Source organism: Grammomys surdaster, unplaced genomic scaffold (assembly GCF_004785775.1).
Source record: "Grammomys surdaster isolate TR1022 unplaced genomic scaffold, NIH_TR_1.0 239, whole genome shotgun sequence".
Lineage (NCBI taxonomy): Eukaryota > Metazoa > Chordata > Mammalia > Rodentia > Muridae > Grammomys > Grammomys surdaster.
This window is the reverse complement of record NW_021604684.1, coordinates 8178886-8194996: the sequence shown is the minus strand read 5'-3', so window position 1 is coordinate 8194996 and position 16111 is coordinate 8178886. Positions and strand designations below refer to the sequence as shown.

Here is a 16111-nt window from a genome sequence, read left to right as displayed (position 1 = left end):
GAGAGAGAGAGAGAGAGAGAGAGAGAGAGAGAGAGAGAGAGAGAGAGAGAGAGAGAGAGAGAAACTTAAAATCAGTGGCTTAGTGACTTGCTAGGTTAGCAAGTCTAACTGCTTCTGCCCAAGCCTCTTGTCTTTGAGTTGTATTGAGAAATGGGCTAGCTTAAGCTCCAGAAGGCTCTGAGGACTATTCCAAAGTTTTTGAATGTAGAGGTTTTCTCCCAGGCTGGGAAACTGGGCTCATTCCCACATCAGTTCGTTATCACCCAGAACCCCTCCCCTGGGCTATTTCCACTCTACAGATTAAATAGTAAGCAAATACCCAGGGAACCACCAGGTCCAGGTCCAGGGTAGAACATGTGATTGATTTCAACATCTGAATGCACTCAACCTTTCTTATGAACTATCACCAGGACTCAGGGCTAGTGTCATGGAGGTGCCAGCTCTGCCTACACCTACCTTACCTCTTAAAACATGGTGAAACTTTTGGGGGAGTGCAAGGGTATGCTACCATGGCAAGCATCATGTGGAAGAAGTAGTGGAGCTTGTTTGCTGAGGTAACCACCAGAGACAGGCAGCCTGGTGCCACTTAGGTTCCTCATGGATGAGCTCCTCGCACACAAAGAACTCCAGATGTATTCTGGAATGGTTCAGATTCCAGTCATTCTGTTTTACTATGTCCAGAAATAAATTAATACTTAAGGATTATATATGTTTACTTCACTCCCCATCTTACTGCTTGAGAAATTCACACTTGTATATAATGTGATTTTTGTCTAATTCGCCTCTCATTTCTTCCCTTATAATTCCTCCTCAATCTGTCTCATCGTATTTTCCTCACTCAATTCCATGAGTTGTTTTATTTTTAAACCCATGGAGTCTACTTGGTGCAGACTTTATGAGCATATGTTTAAGACCATCTACTCGAGCATGGGTAGCCTCCCAGGACCCACATTCTTGTAGAAAACTGAGTCTCAGTCTCCCAGCCATCAATTGCCAATAGCAATTCAGCTAAGGGTGGGCCTTTGTGACCCATGCTTTTGGTCCAAGCTGAGACATTGTCTGGACTGATCTTATTCGGCTCTTGTACATGCTGTTGTTACGATTGCTGTGAGATCACAGTTACAGCTGCCTTGCTGTGTCTGGAAAACACTGTTTTGTTGTAGTTACCTCTGGCTTTTAGAATCTTTCTGCCATACTCTCCTTTGGTCATCCCTGAGTTTTGGGAAGAGGAGAATTGTGGGACCGTAGAAATCCTGGGGTGTTTGGCCACGGCCCCAGAACCCAGAGACCTAACATGCAGTGGGTCATGTAAGGCACAGGTAGAGGGCGTGAAACAGGTCTCTGCCTCAAGAGTTACATTTTACCTAAAGGCCCTAGCCCCTCCCTTTTCCCTCACTCCCCAATATAAGCAAGCCCCTCCTAGTATTTTGTGGGAGAGCACGCCATTCAGATACATTATCATGATCAATAAAACTTCCATATCTTCGATTCCACGTGTCTCCTGGGACTCTGGACTCTCTTTGTGTAAGTGGGAAACTCGCGCCAGGGAAAGCCCCATCCTCCCTGTGCTCCCTGTTGCAGCGGTCGGTGGGGCACTCTCTCTGCTCCAGCGGCCTGTGGCTCTCCCTGCACTCTCCCTGCAGCAGTGGACCCTGTACCTTCTCGGGCTGCCCTGGGGACTCAGCCGGGCCCTGGCACGCTGGGTCCCTGCTCTGCCTGTCCCAGCCATCCAAGGGGCTCCCTCTCTCCACTGCAACCGAGGTTCCCAGGTTCCCACCTGCCCCCCCCCCTCCCGCGAGTTTTGAACCACAGGGAATTTGTACTTTTTATCCCCAAACATTATCATGTTAACTAGGCAAGTTACTAACATGAAAAATTAACCAAGTCTGGGTAATTCTAGGGCAAGTTCCTGGCAGGTACTCAGTGACTACATGTGGAAAGGTGATTAAAGCAAGTAACTGAGTATTGCTAACACTGTAAGAGCTTCAGGATGCCTTCACCCCTGCTTCCTTGTCGAAGACACACACAGCCTTCCCACTGCGTCCCCTCCACTGATGACAGGTGAGACAGTGCCCTCACCCTTGAAACAAGAAGAGGTTGACGTAATTGTAGCTCTTTGTGAGGAAGTTTCCGAGCACACGTGTTGGGTAGCCACAGCGGATTTGGTAGGCAGACAGCCCAAAGTACACACACTTCACAAAGTACCAAAGCTGAGCCACCAGGTTCTGGCTGAATTTCCTAAAAGGCAAAATTATAGAAGGCAAAGGAATGGCTACTTTTCTTGTACAGAAGGCAACAGTTCAAAACAAAAAACAAATAAATGTTCCCTCTAACCCTTAAGATAATTCTAAAGAATTCTCTACCTAGTGGATCACTCCTAAATTGAAAACATAACAATTTAAAAAGAAAAAAAAATCCTTAATTCTGTGACTGGAGCATCCTCTGTGCCTTATCATTAAGTTGCTAAGATGTTGATTACATTAAATTATTGTTAACTGAATTCACCAATAAACATTTTCATACAACATATGCTATACAGGCACTATAGTTTAAATTAAAGCATACTCTTCAAGAAACTACAGTTTAACGTCAAAGGATCCACAATTCGGAGTATATAGCAGAAACCATTCTGAGACGCCTTTATACATCAGGGGAAAAAATGGATAAATTCATCAGCTGCCTTGTGCATCAAATTTGGCTTATTTCTTTGATATAAGGCATAGGTATTATTAAATATATTATAAACTAACAAATGTGATTCCCAACATTCTTCCAGTTGTAGCATTTGTGCAGAATAGCTGCCTTACCTGATTGTTTGATGTGAGGTATGTTCTCTGACTATGCATGGCCGAATGTGAACTTTACTGGACCGTGACATACAGGGTGCCCTCAGGATAGTAGCCCCTTTTTTATTTTATCTACTTTAGAATTAAGAAAGTCTTCCCAATTGATGTCTCCTTTTAAAGCACTCCTGGTTCCACAGTGCATTGTTATATACTAATAACTACTATGGGATTAAATGTCAAGGCCAGGGGCCGGGTCCTCTATTGAGTTAGAGCCATTCACCGTTAGGAACACTTTGGATTTCCTCATTGTATGTTACATCTGAGCCAGCTCCAGAAATATTAGCCATCCCAATCTATGGGTTCTACATATATATGACTTGACTAAAGGGTGACTACTGTTTGGACAAGATCAAACTTGGTATTGACCATGAGGAGACACTTGAAGATGTTTAAAGCATCTGGTTACAGTAAGACGGAGCATTTCCAACTGGACTCTGAATGCAGTATCATTGACTGGGGAACATGACTATTGAAGCCAATGGCAGAGAGAACTACATCATACTATATACATATATTCTGATCTATTTAATAGGAAACATCAGCCCTACTATAGGACCTGGACACTTTCACTTTTATGGGCCACTTTTTGGAAAACCTAACAGAGTGGGCATCTTTTCTTTACACCAATCTTCTCTATTGTTAATTCATTGATTTGTTTACACATTAAGCACTGACTGGTCACAAGACTGGTTTGAGGTGGATCTGTGAGTTGCAAAGAACATACAGAAGAGTATTGGCTGCTTTTGTGTGTCAACTTGACACCAGATGGAATTATCACAGAGAAAGGAGCCTCCCTTGAGGAAAAGTCTCCATGAAATCCAGCTGTAAGGCATTTTCTTAATTAGTGATCAAGGGTGGGAGCCCATTGTGGATGGTGCCATCCTTGGGCTGGTAGTCCTGGATTCTATAAGAAAGAAAACTGAGCAAGCCAGGGGAAGAAATCCAGTAAGTAGCACCCCTCCATGGCCTCTGCATCACCTTCTGCCTCCTGCTTCCTGTCCTGTCTGAGTTTCTGTCCTGACTTCCTTTTGTGATGAACAGCAATGTGGAAGTGTAAGCTGAATAAACCCTTTCCTCTCCACCTTGCTTCTTGGTCATGACGTTTTGTGCAGGAGTAGGAACCCTGACTAAGACATGAAGAAAAGGGAGAATTTTGGGTGTAGAAGGGAAAGAAGTGGAAGAGATTTGAGGGTACTTTGGAACTCAGCTTACTGTGGAATTTTAGATCTATTTCATTCTAGGTGTTAGGGAAAAACTAGTAGCCACCTTCGAGCCCTGCCCCTAGTGAAGAACTTCAGGCTGCCTTATTCTTGAAATACAGTACCCAGGCTGGCCTCAAACTCATGATCCTTCTGCTTCAGCCTCCTGAATGCTAGGATTACCGTGAACCCCAACTTGCTTGGTAATATCTACCCTTTCTAAACTCACTCATCCCTACTGACAGCCCATCTTAACTGTTAGCAAAAGTTGTCTCAACAGAAACACCATCATCTCATAACAGAGCTTCCTGGTCCTCTACCTGTGCTTTTAAGGCTCCTTTATCATCATCATGGCAGATAGTATCATTTCTCCCTTATCATCTCCCAGTATGCTTTTCAACCAGAAGAATAACCATTTCTCATGAGCTTCTTATATGAAATTTTGCCATGTCTCTTCTCCAACAAAGGACACACCTAAGACCATATTCAGTTCCTCTTGACATCAGCTAGATTGTAGAGAAAGACATGACTCAAGTATCTTTGGTCCTGGATGGTACCACAGCCATTGCTTCTCTTTTTTCTGAACCTTTGCTTTTGCAAATGTGGATGAAGTACAGATAAAACACTGAGGAGGGGAAATCAATTCCTACTCTAGATTTGAACAGAATCTCACTAAAATCCTTGCCTTTTATTGTGCTGCTGGCCTGTCCTGTTGGATGTCTGTGGGGGAGACCTTACCTCTCAGTCACACTGGGTAAAATGAAGAACATCCAGAAGTGAATCCCAAATACGAGAATGACCTGGAAAATGACCTTGCCAAGTACAGTCTTTCTGAGGTAGAGTGCACGGTCCACCACCATGGTCCCAAACTGAATGAGAACCATCACCAGGAATGGCCCAGGGACCTGGTCTTCTGATAGAGAAGAGGTGATATCTGCAGCTGCCGAGTGTTTCTGGGGATGACAGAACAGGCTAAGCAGGAGTGGCAGTTCCCAAAGATGGAAATCTGTTCCTTATAAAGCCAGTAGAGGAATGGAGACCCTTGACTCAACCTACCCCAAAAGCCCAGAAACCAAAGACGATGATGATGAAGTCCACAGTGTCGGCCAGGAACATTAGCACATACACATCAGTCACAGCACTGTAGTCTGGGTGGATGAGGTCATAGAAGAATTGCCGAATGGGTACATAGATCTGTAGAGTCCTGCAAGACAAGCCCACTTGTTTCAGAAGGGCCAGAGGAAAAAATGACTGATAGGACTTTTCACTTCTCCTGCTCCTCTCTGTCCAGGTCCCACTTTCCTCTAAAGCTAAGGAAGAGTCCCCTGGAAATAGTACTGCTCACAGAATACAAGATGAGTATATCACTGAAGCAAGGATGACCTGCAGGATGTTATGACTCTTCCCCTTGAAGTACCACAGAAGAGCAAAAAGCACTAAGAGCCAGATTCTGGGTACATAGCTATCTGGGTTCAGCTATTCACTACATGGGAGCTCGTGCTACAGAACTCTGCATATTGCAATCTTGTCTTGATTAAAATTGGGCCTTATTAGTACAGGGCCTGAGGAGGATAAAGTGAGGGGCCCTTGAGCATGGTGAGACCTGAAGTGCCAGATCTGAGCATAGATAAATGTCAGATGTCTCCTGTGTCTTCTGGTTTGAGGTCTTAGGCCCATTATGGTATCTCTCTGCTGTTCTTGGCTTTTGTTTCCTTTCTTTGCCATTACCACTGTGGCCTGGTGTCTCTGGCTTGTCCTTCAGGCCTCTACCATGTCTTCATGGTGATTTGACCCACTTAAGTGCTGCAGGATCTCCAAGTCTGAGCCTAGCTAGCTATCAGAGCTGGCCCTTTCTTGGTTTGGTTCACATTACTGTTCCTAACATGTTGTGCCTTTCACCATGTTGGTGCTTGGGCATTGACCCTTTGAATCCTCAACAAATGGAGGGACTATAAAATAGGCTAGGGACAAGTGTAAGACACTGAATTAGCAGCCTGGCCCCATCTCTGGAGGAAAGGAGGAATCCTGGCTTCCATTCACATGAAACTCATTCTTCTCTATGCCTGGCTGAACATTCAGGAGCAATGCCCAAAACTTATTAAATAAACCCTTGACGTATGCACTTACTAACAAATGGCTTCTAAAACAATACAACTGTGATGGTTTGTATATGCTCAGCCCAGGGAGTGGCACTATTAGAAAGTGTGGTCCTGTTAGAGTAGGTGTGTCACTGTGGGTGTGGGATTTAAGACCCTTATCCTAGTTGCCTGGAAGACAGTATTCTGCTAGCAGCCTTCAGATGAAGATGTAGAACTCTCAGCTCCTCCTGCACCATGCTTGCCTGGATACTGCCATGTTCCTGCCTTGATGATAATGGACTGAACCTTTGAACCTGGGAGCCAGCCCCAGTTAAATGACTTGCCTCGGTCATGATGTCCGTTTACAGCAGTAAAATCCTAACTAGGACAATAACCTCGAGTCACTTTATGTTGGTTCTTCACCTCTGGTTTACAGGAAGCCATTGGTACCAGTTCCCCAGCTCCAGACCAAGTGAACAGCCCAATCATGTTTCTACTCACTCACTTCTTTATGGTAAACGCTTTTGCTTTGATTAAATGCTCTTGAAGCTTTTCCATGTAAAGTTCTCTTTTGCTTTTCTGTTTAAGGCTCAAAACACTGCTTCCTTTCTGGCTACTGTTTCGGGTGCTTGTGCTGCCTAGAAAAAGCAGGAAAAGGAGAGAAATCACAGGCTGGAGGGCAAACAGTGGATCTGCCAACAGAAATCAGGTTGGTTGTAGGGTTGGCTTTCGCCTGCACCAGAGGACGCAAGGCACAGATGGTTTTAAGAGTGTCTACTGAGTGTTTAGAAGTCTGACATCTCTATGCTGTTCATGAGGCTGGTAGAGATCTGGGGGTTCATACCCAGTGGGTCTTTTCTGCATGCTACTGAAGCCTTTGTTCAGGAAGAAAGCCATGGAAGAATGCTTTTCTTCCTTCTCAGTAATGTTCTAGGACTCAGCTTTCCCAGATGGGTGTGCATGACTCAAACTTATTTTCACATCCTAATTTCTACAACTGTAAAGCCAATATGAGCTGGTCTTCCAATGTCCAGATAGTTACTTAGATCGATAAGTAGGTCAAGAAGACAAATGCATGAGTCCTGAGAAGCATCAGTCATAAGCCCCATAACTACAATGGCCCAACTACTTCCTAATAGCAACTGCATGGATAGCTACTCTCTGATCTCACTCAATGTTGAGTAAGAAATTAATGACTAGTTTAAGAATTAATGGCTACACAATTTTGTTAAAAGTCTCCAAATGAAGGTGATTCTGGTGGCACAGGCTTGTAATCATAGCTGTTTAGGAGGTTGAAGCTGGAGGATTTGAAACTTCAAGGTCCACCTATTCTACATAGTGAGTTCAAATCCAGCCTGTGAAATGAAGGGAGACATACCTTAGAATAAAAACTAGTAAAATCCAAAAGAGGCAGACAGAGCCCAGTGGTTAGTAGAGCACTTGCCTAGTATATAATATGAGAAAGATCCTGGGTTCAATTCTCACCTGACACCCCCAAAAAATCTCCATTGGCAAAATCTAAATCCATTTTCAAGCTGTTATGATTTATAGCACACCCAGCAGAGGTTTTTATAGACGATGGATAAATTATCATGTGCCTTTAGATTACTACACACTAGGTTATGCGCTGGCTGCTTTTCTCTGTTTCCTGAAATCCTGCTCCCTGAATGGACTCACACATATTGAACAATGAAGCTACACACAGATGAAACAGGATCTGAACTTGGATCTGTCCTATGACAGAGCATGTTTCTTCCATGTCACAATATCTTCTCTTGATAGCACTGAACCACTCTCCTCCCCAGATGTGGAGGCACCAGATAAATGAGACTGTGTGGGGCTCATTTCAGCCTAATGGTCATGCAACAGATACCTCTTTTGGACCTATTTGAAGAGAAGCTGGACCGTGGGGAGATCTGGGAGCTGCTGCAGGAGCGTTTTCTTCTGATGGCCGCTGGCTGCTCTGGGAAGGTCACGTGGACAGATTCTACAGAGGCAGCCAGGTTGATGGACTTCAGTGACTCTGAGGAGCCTCTTCTGCCCTGATCGAGGGACAGCTCATCATCAGATCCTTCCTTGTCTGTGTTACTGTCAACAATATCATCCTCGTCCCATAGGCCGTGACACTGAGAAGAGAAGATGACAGCTGATTAACATCTTGGGTGAGCCAACTGTCTGTCTTTCTTACAGTATCCATTCCAACCTTCAATCCCTTGAAGTTGGAAAGCCAAGGGATATATGTCTAAGGAAGATTGTACAGAACTGTGAGTGTCCTAAGAGAGTGGAGACTGTTGTGGGTGAAAAGAGTTTGTATGATTAACTAAGCCAAGGCAAGTAAAGTTAGGCAGATAGAGTAAGGATGAAATAACAACCTCTCAATTTGTTAGAACTTTCTAGAACACTTCTGAGTGCTCACTGCCAGCACTAGAACTAGCCTTGAACTCACTTACTATGCACAGTTGAACTCAACCTTAGCTCCTCACATTACAAGTGTCTCCACTTTGTAGGATGACTCTGTTCATCTCCAAGCCCCCATAGTAGGGTGAGTCTTGACTTATTCAAGACCCAGAATGAAACTGTAAATATTCTACTCAAAATTTGTTGATGAGATATAAGGCAAAGATTCTGTCTACTGATTTATGCAGGAAGGAAATGGGATAAAGAGCTATTAAAGAGGGAAAGAATGTTCAGATCAGGAGGCTGAGAACCCCTTGGTCTTGCTAAAGTGAGACCTTATTTGGACCACACATGATCTGTGATATGGTTCTACTGGTGTGTGATATGCCCCAGTGAGCTCCTCTCCTGAGTCCTAGATGGTCTGTGATTTACATTTATTTCTCAAAGGTTGGCCTGATCCTCCCTGTGAGTCATAGCTGAGCATAGTACTAAATGTCTGTCACACTATCATTGAGGAAGCTGAGGCAGGAGGATCACAACTTTGATAACAGCCTGAGCTACTCATTGAGTCCTGGGTCATGTTTGGATGTATCGAAAGACTGAGTATACATTAAAAACCAAAACCAAACAAATATATATAAAAATTAAAAGCTCCAAGTTTATTCTAAAAGGGATCCTTCTAAGGACTGATAAAGACATGATTTGATTAGATGAATTATATATTTGTAGTTCTTTGGAAAAAGAAGCAAGGAAAAGGAATAGGAAAAAGCAGGACTGTGACAATAGGCATAATGACCTGGAAATGTAAGCTGTGTAGTGACTTGTACATAGTTATAGTAGATTGGCCAGCTTCTGTTTATAAGTTTTCTGTTTACAACTTGTACGTGAGAAGAAAAACATCCACATGGCTATTGAAAAGGGCAGCAGGTAGGAACTAACTCAGAGACCCACAGTTAGACGTTATGAGTGAGAGTGACACTGAAAGACAAGCTCTAAGAAAGATGTTTCCATCAAACCCCTCCCCCCAGAGCTCAGAAAACCCCACAGAAGAGGAGGCAGAAGGAGTGGGGAGACAGAGGGGATGGAAGACACCAGGAGAACAAGATCCTCCAGAAAACTGAGCAAAGCTCCTTTGAGCTCACAGAGACTGAAGCAGCAATCTCAGGCCTATACAGGTTTGCACCAGGTCCTCTGCAGATATACTATAGCTTTCAGTTTAGGACTTTTATGGGATGCTTGAATGTATGAACAAGTGGGTCTCTGACTCTCGTGCTTTCTCTTGAGACTCTTGATTTTCTGTTGGCTTGTCTTGTCAGACTTCCATACAATGGTTTTCATTTTACCTTATTATATTTGTTGCTATGTTTAAAAGCCTGTTCCTTCCTAACGCACAGAAAGGAAATAGATGCAGATGGGAGAATAGGGAGGGAGGGACTGGAAGGAGTAGAGGCTGGGAAACTGCATTCGTATTGCATTGTATGAGAAGAATCTATGTGTAGCAAAAGGGGACATATGTACATATCTGCATACATATGATATACACACATATGTACATTTATAATATATGTGCATGTCTGAGTGCATCTGTATGTGTAAATGTGTACAAAATAAAAGGGTAAGAGTGACTGTGTCAGGGATGCATTGCCTTGCAGAGGTCTTCCTTAGGCCTTGAGAGCAATATCTTTCTCATTGACAAGATTATATAGGCATAGTAGTCCAGGGCTTGACCTGAGATAGCCTTTTTCTAACAGCTATAGCTTCATGATAATAGACTGACTTGGTAAAGTCAATATTACTAGAAGACGGTCATGATGGAGGAGAGACAAGGTGTTGTCTTTGAGTGTTCCTTTATGCTTTGACTTAAACTAGTGCAGAGATGGTACCATCTCTCCTTCAAGCAATGTTCTGTAATGTCCAGGATCTTCAGTGCTGTTGCAGACTGAACTTATCAACAGGGGGGTGATGAACTGTTAGTGCTAGGTACCTTCAGAATGGAGCGATGGAAGAACAGAGCCAGCAGCTGAATGAGGTCGTAAAGTACATAGCCCTCTTTCTTTTCCACCCCTATGATGTTTGGTGGAAAGTAGGGCCTGTCCTTGTATATTTCCAAGTCCTTATTCCAAGGAAAAAAGCCAAACTGGAAGAAATATTTCACTACAATCGCCACCTATATATGGATAGAAAGAAAAAGTCATTCCTTCTAGGAGTAGCAATGCACAAGAAATAGTGATGTAAGACTTAAGAAAACATGCCTGCCTCAGTTTTGTGACAGAAATGTTCATAGTTATGTGGAATAATGTACTGTTATTATATATGATCATCTCAAAGCTCCTGAGTTTAAAGTGTTGGTCAGATAGTTCTCATCTCCAGAACAAGAGCAACGCTGTATTATCAAAAAAAGTCAACTATTGTGAAGCAAAGCCACCAGGGCCACTTATCAACCGAATGACTGGTCATGTTCTGTTTTTGAAGAGTCGCTTTTATGTTGACTTAATCATACATTTAGCTATCTAGCTATGAAAATAAAGAAGGTAGGACAAACTTGAATAGTGATATATTTTATATTACATAATGCCTTGCTTTGTAAAATTTTCTGAAATACTTTTGGAGAGTTTTTAAGGTTTTTGTTAGTTTGTTTTGGTATTGAGAGGGATGAAGTCAGGAATGTCATTAAGTAGTTAGACAGTATTTTTCTTTTCTGTCTTTTTTTTTTCTTTTTGAGATAGAGTTGTAGCCTTTAACCTCCAAAGAGACTCCAAATCTCTGTCCTCAGTGCTTCTACCTCTCAGAACATTCTGGTTACAGGCATGGAACACCACACCTTATTTATATGGTACTGAGGGTTGAACCTGGAGCTTATGTGTGCTGGGTAAGCACTGCTCAGACCCAGGAAGGTTTGAGGCATACAGCACTCACTTCCCCCCATTGTATCTGCATCCACATTAGTTTTTGAATCAGTAAAAAACAGAAAGATTTTTTCCCCTGCTTTTTTCCTCAGTGGGCAGCATGGTTCTTGTGCTTCTGCTGACAGTTCAAAGGGAACTGTGGAATGTTAGCTGGATCGCCCATTTACTTTACTCTGAGATAGAAAATTTAAAACCCCAACTTGAGCAAGAATATTTTTTAAGATGAAAGTCATTCATCTCTTGCCCTCTTCTACCCTATTGATATCTGTGGCTCACTTATATAAGAACCAGAATCTAAAAAACTCTCTAACATTGTGAAGTTTGGTGTGGTAAGGATAGCTTGGTTCTTGGTTGGGCACAGGCCTCGAACCCCTACCCCAATGGGGCAACCGCAGGTGTTCGGCCACGCCCGTAGAACCCAGGGTCCTGGCACGCAGTCTAAGATCCACATTGACCTACGATTTTCAATCCCTAAGAGAGGCTCCCTAAGAGAGGCTGCATCACCCAGCACAGGTTGAGGGCATGACTACAGGCCTCAGGGAGGGAAATCTCTCAAGGGAGAGATTTCCATATTAATGAGATACCTAAAGGCCAGAGGGCGTAGCTAATTAAGTATTCTTTCCCAGGCCCTCCCTCCTCCCTCCCTATTTAAGTCAGGTCTGCTCTGACCTAAATGGGGGGTGCATCCAGATTCAACTACCATCCTTTATGAAAATATTGGGGCCTGCCTGGAGTTCAGCCACTGAGGCCCGCCTCTTCAAGCAAGCTAGTGGAGCAGCTGCCTTTCAGCCAAGCAAGTTACCGAAGAATCCCTTTTCAGCAGGGCTCAGCCAGAGCTTTCCCTCCGGCCCACTCATTTCCCTCAGCTGTGGGCCAGCCTAGTCGTTCCTTGTCTCCATTCTGCCTGGGCCTCCCAGCAGCGTCTGGGAGCCTGAGAATGCATCTGCTAGGTATGCTCAGCCAATGGTCTCTGTGAGTATTTGCACTCGCCTGAGGGCCCTCTTTCCAGGTCCACTTGAGAGCTCTTTCCCCCCCCAATCCCCCCACTCCCATCCCCCCACCCCCACCCTACCCCTGAGGAACCTTCAGACTGAGTTCTCCCCAACACCTGGGCGGGGCCCAGAAGTGCCCGTCCAGCGCAGCGTGAGAGGAACTCAGTCGAATTTCCAAAACATGCTTCTGCTACTCTGCAACTCCGCCCAACAGGAACTCACACCCACCTACTCGAGGGCACATCTTTCCTCGAAGTTTGGTGCTGGTGAATGGCACCCTCTCCCTTAACAGAGTCTATGTCCTGGAGGCATGTAATGGAAGTGACCCTCGAGAATGATTATTTTGGTTAAGAGTGTGAGGTCAATTAGAGTAATGGATATGCACTTCTCTCCCCTCTCCCTCTCCTCCCTCTCCCTCTCCCTCCCCCTGCCCCTCCTCCTCCCCCCCCTCTCCTCTTTCTCCTTCTCCCTCTCCTTCTCTTTCTCCCTCTCCTTTCTCCCTCTCCCTCTCCCTCTCTTTCTTCTTCTCCCTCTCCCTCTCTTCCTCTCTCTCCCTCTCTCTCTCCCTCTCTCTCTCCTTCTCCCTCTCCCTCTCTCCTCTCCCTCTCTTCCTCCCTCTCCCTCTCTCCTTTCCCTCTCTCTCTCTCCTCTCTCCCTCCCCCTCTCCCTCTCCCTCTCTCCTCTTCTCTCTCCTCCCTCCCTCTCTCCCTCCCTCTCTGTCTCCTTCTCTCTCTCAATCATGGATACAACACACATACTATCAATGCTTAATCCACCTATTTTTCTGATCATTTACTATAAAATCTGTTTTCATCTGACTTGAATTACTTATAAATCTACAAAGTTTCCAGATTGAAATGGTGCATGTTTCATGAGCATTGGGCCGGCCATAAGCAGCCAGAACAATGCTATTCAAAGTAAGCTTTTCCTTCTGAGTCAGGGAAGTGATTTGGTCTTCATCACAAATGCCACAGCTTCAAACACTGCAGAAGCCTGGACACATCACGTGTGAGCCTTACCCCCCTGCCATGGGCTGGAGTCTTCATGGGACTTCTGTATGTCACAGGAACAATGGAAAACACCGGTCTATGTGTGTCCAAACAGGTGCTCCTGTTCCCCTACAGCTGAGAGCAACATGCTCTCCTGCCATTTAGGTTTTCAAGTGTTTGTGTGGGATTCATGAAAAGTGACTTTAGGTTTAAAAATGGACAATGTGTGTGCCATGGCAACAGCCTGTATTCAAGGTGTTTAGCTATTTATTTAATCTTGAGTCTATTGTGTTGGATATTCACTGACACTGGACACTTTGCTTGATTTGGCAAAAGACTGTCATAGTGGAAGTGGTTAAAATAAAGCCCTGGTTCCAACAATTTTGGAATCTTTGGTCAATTACTGAATCCCATTGAAGCTGTCTCTTCCTGTGTTCTAATTGAGAATGACACCAGAACCTACCTTGTATAAGATATGAAGCCTGAAAAGGTATATGAAATTACAAGTACTAAGTCACTATTGCTGCTAATGATTGCCAGGCTAAGCATGTAACAGACTGGCCTACCTCAGTATAGACGATGGCCATCATCCAGAAGCGCCTGCTGGGCCTGGGAACAGACAGCATGGCCCAGAGGAAGATCAGGATGGGCAGCAGGAGGGTAATGATGGAGGCAGAGATCATGTGGTTCAGGATGATTACGAAATAGCACACCATTTCCGAGCGGGCTACCAGAGTGTTATACATGGCATAGAACAACAGCAAGAACCGGGGCTGGTCCACGTAGAATTTCTCAGATTCTTCAAGCTCATCATCACGGAACATCCTGTTAAAGTAAGCACGTTCAGACACTTGTGACCACCTTTCCTAAATCACTGACTTGCATCCGTGTGATTTCTTGTGTTGTGTATCTGCACATGCCTCCTCTGTGTGTGTTTATCCACACGTATATAAACAAGACCTCATACTGGTTGATTATTCTTTGTCAAAAACACTTGGGAAGTGTCTGAGATGTTGAAGGCCTTCATGCTTTAGACTACTTAAATATGTAATGAAATACTTTATGTACGGAATTCAAGTTTCAACATGAAACTAATGTATTCTTTCTACACAGTGTATTCATAAAGTCTAAAGATCATTTAATAGAATGTTTTCCAATGGTTTTAGGCATGCACAAAGCTTAATGTCATGAATTCATTTATCTCCTGTATTATGTGGCTATCATTAGAATTCTTTTGTATTTCAGAGCTTCTTGAGTTTTCAAATTAGGGACGCTCAATCTACCTGAGACCTTATTATAGAAAGAAATATCAAGACAAATGTCACTGGATACTTTTTGTTGAGTAGTTACTCAGTTACAATGATGTTCCAGGACTGTATGTCTGCCTTCTATGTCTAGGGTTTTGTGCATATGTGACCAGAACACACATGTTTGTGATGGTCCCTAGTTAAAGCTGGAGGCCTACTTTCTTCTCTTACTTGCTCATCAGCAGATCACTGGCTGTCAGCTCGTGAGTTAGGGGTGGTAAGATACTTGACTCCAGCTTGTCTGTACGGCTGTCATCAGGGCTGACCACCATGTGGTTCTTGGCCCCAGAGTCATCTTGTGATGCAAATGACAGATGCTCAAAGCTGACAGCCTTGCTGTAGGAGGGCGGGGCCTCCACATCACCATCATCTGTAGAGAACTGAGGCAACTCTTCATCTGGAGTGAGGCTGACCTCTACTCCTGCTTCGTATTCAGCTACATATTCCTTCTCTTCTGCATCATGGAGCTCAGGATCCAGACCCTCTACCACCTCCTCCTCAGCTTCAGCCTCTACCTCCTCGATAGTTTCTGTAGTTCCTTGTCGTGAATACAGCATGGTACACTGTGTAGGCTCACTGTTAGGAGAGAAGATGGGCAGAGCACTTGTCTTAGCATTTGTACCAGCTTGGAACCTGTCCCGATTCTTATGACACCACCTTAGAACTCCCAAGTCAGAAGCCTCAAGCACGTGAGAAAAGAAACAACCCCTCCTTCTCTGTGTATCCCATCTGTTTTGTTCCAGAAATTCATTCCCGGTCTGCAGAAACTGCAAGCAGTAGCCTTCCCAGATGCAAAAGTGGCCAGTGAGCATTGCATCCTTCCAAACCAGAGCAAGTGACTCGCCTCACAAGGAGCAATCCAGTCTATGCATGGAAGTGTTTAAAACAGGATCAATAGTCACAGCCATGAGCTCCCGGTTCATTTCCAAATCAGCCCACGTTGAGCACAGCATACCTACCGCCATCACTCCTTAAATAAGAGAGCATGTGGAAAGGAGAAGCCATGCTTGATAGTTCCAGAGGTTTTTTAACAAGGTGTTTTCTATTCCCAGTCCTGCACAAGAGAGCTGCCCAGGACCGTTGAGGATGACAGAATCAGGTCGATACTGGCTGAACTTAACAAGCACATGCTTTAAAAATGCCTCTTCTTTAATGTGGATCTCCTCCTTTTTTCTACTGCTGTCACCCCCCTATTGGTATTAGCATCTTTCCAACGGAATTCTCACCTTCTCTCCCAGTCCCAGACATTCCTTGTGAGTTCTTGATCTTGCATATGGGACCACTTATTACTGTTTCTAAGCTGCTTGCTCTGTCTCAGAGCTTTTTTTCTATTTTCATACCCCAGCATATCTCTCTCTCTCTCTCTCTCTCTCTCTCTCTCTCTCTCTCTCTCTCTC

General features: G+C 44.2%; 1 protein-coding gene across 1 annotated transcript in view; it reads right to left on the bottom strand.

Moving 5' to 3' along the window:
- Piezo2 (piezo type mechanosensitive ion channel component 2) overlaps positions 1-16111 on the bottom strand; it is a 368900-nt gene that overhangs the window by 14625 nt on the left and 338164 nt on the right. The window contains exons 40-47 of the mRNA XM_028774207.1: positions 14886-15290; positions 13974-14232; positions 10505-10687; positions 7997-8249; positions 6629-6761; positions 5102-5249; positions 4784-4998; positions 2080-2238 (exon numbers count right to left, since the gene is read on the bottom strand). Coding sequence (XP_028630040.1) covers positions 2080-2238; positions 4784-4998; positions 5102-5249; positions 6629-6761; positions 7997-8249; positions 10505-10687; positions 13974-14232; positions 14886-15290 — 1755 coding nt within the window. The remainder of the gene's footprint in view (positions 1-2079; positions 2239-4783; positions 4999-5101; positions 5250-6628; positions 6762-7996; positions 8250-10504; positions 10688-13973; positions 14233-14885; positions 15291-16111) is intronic.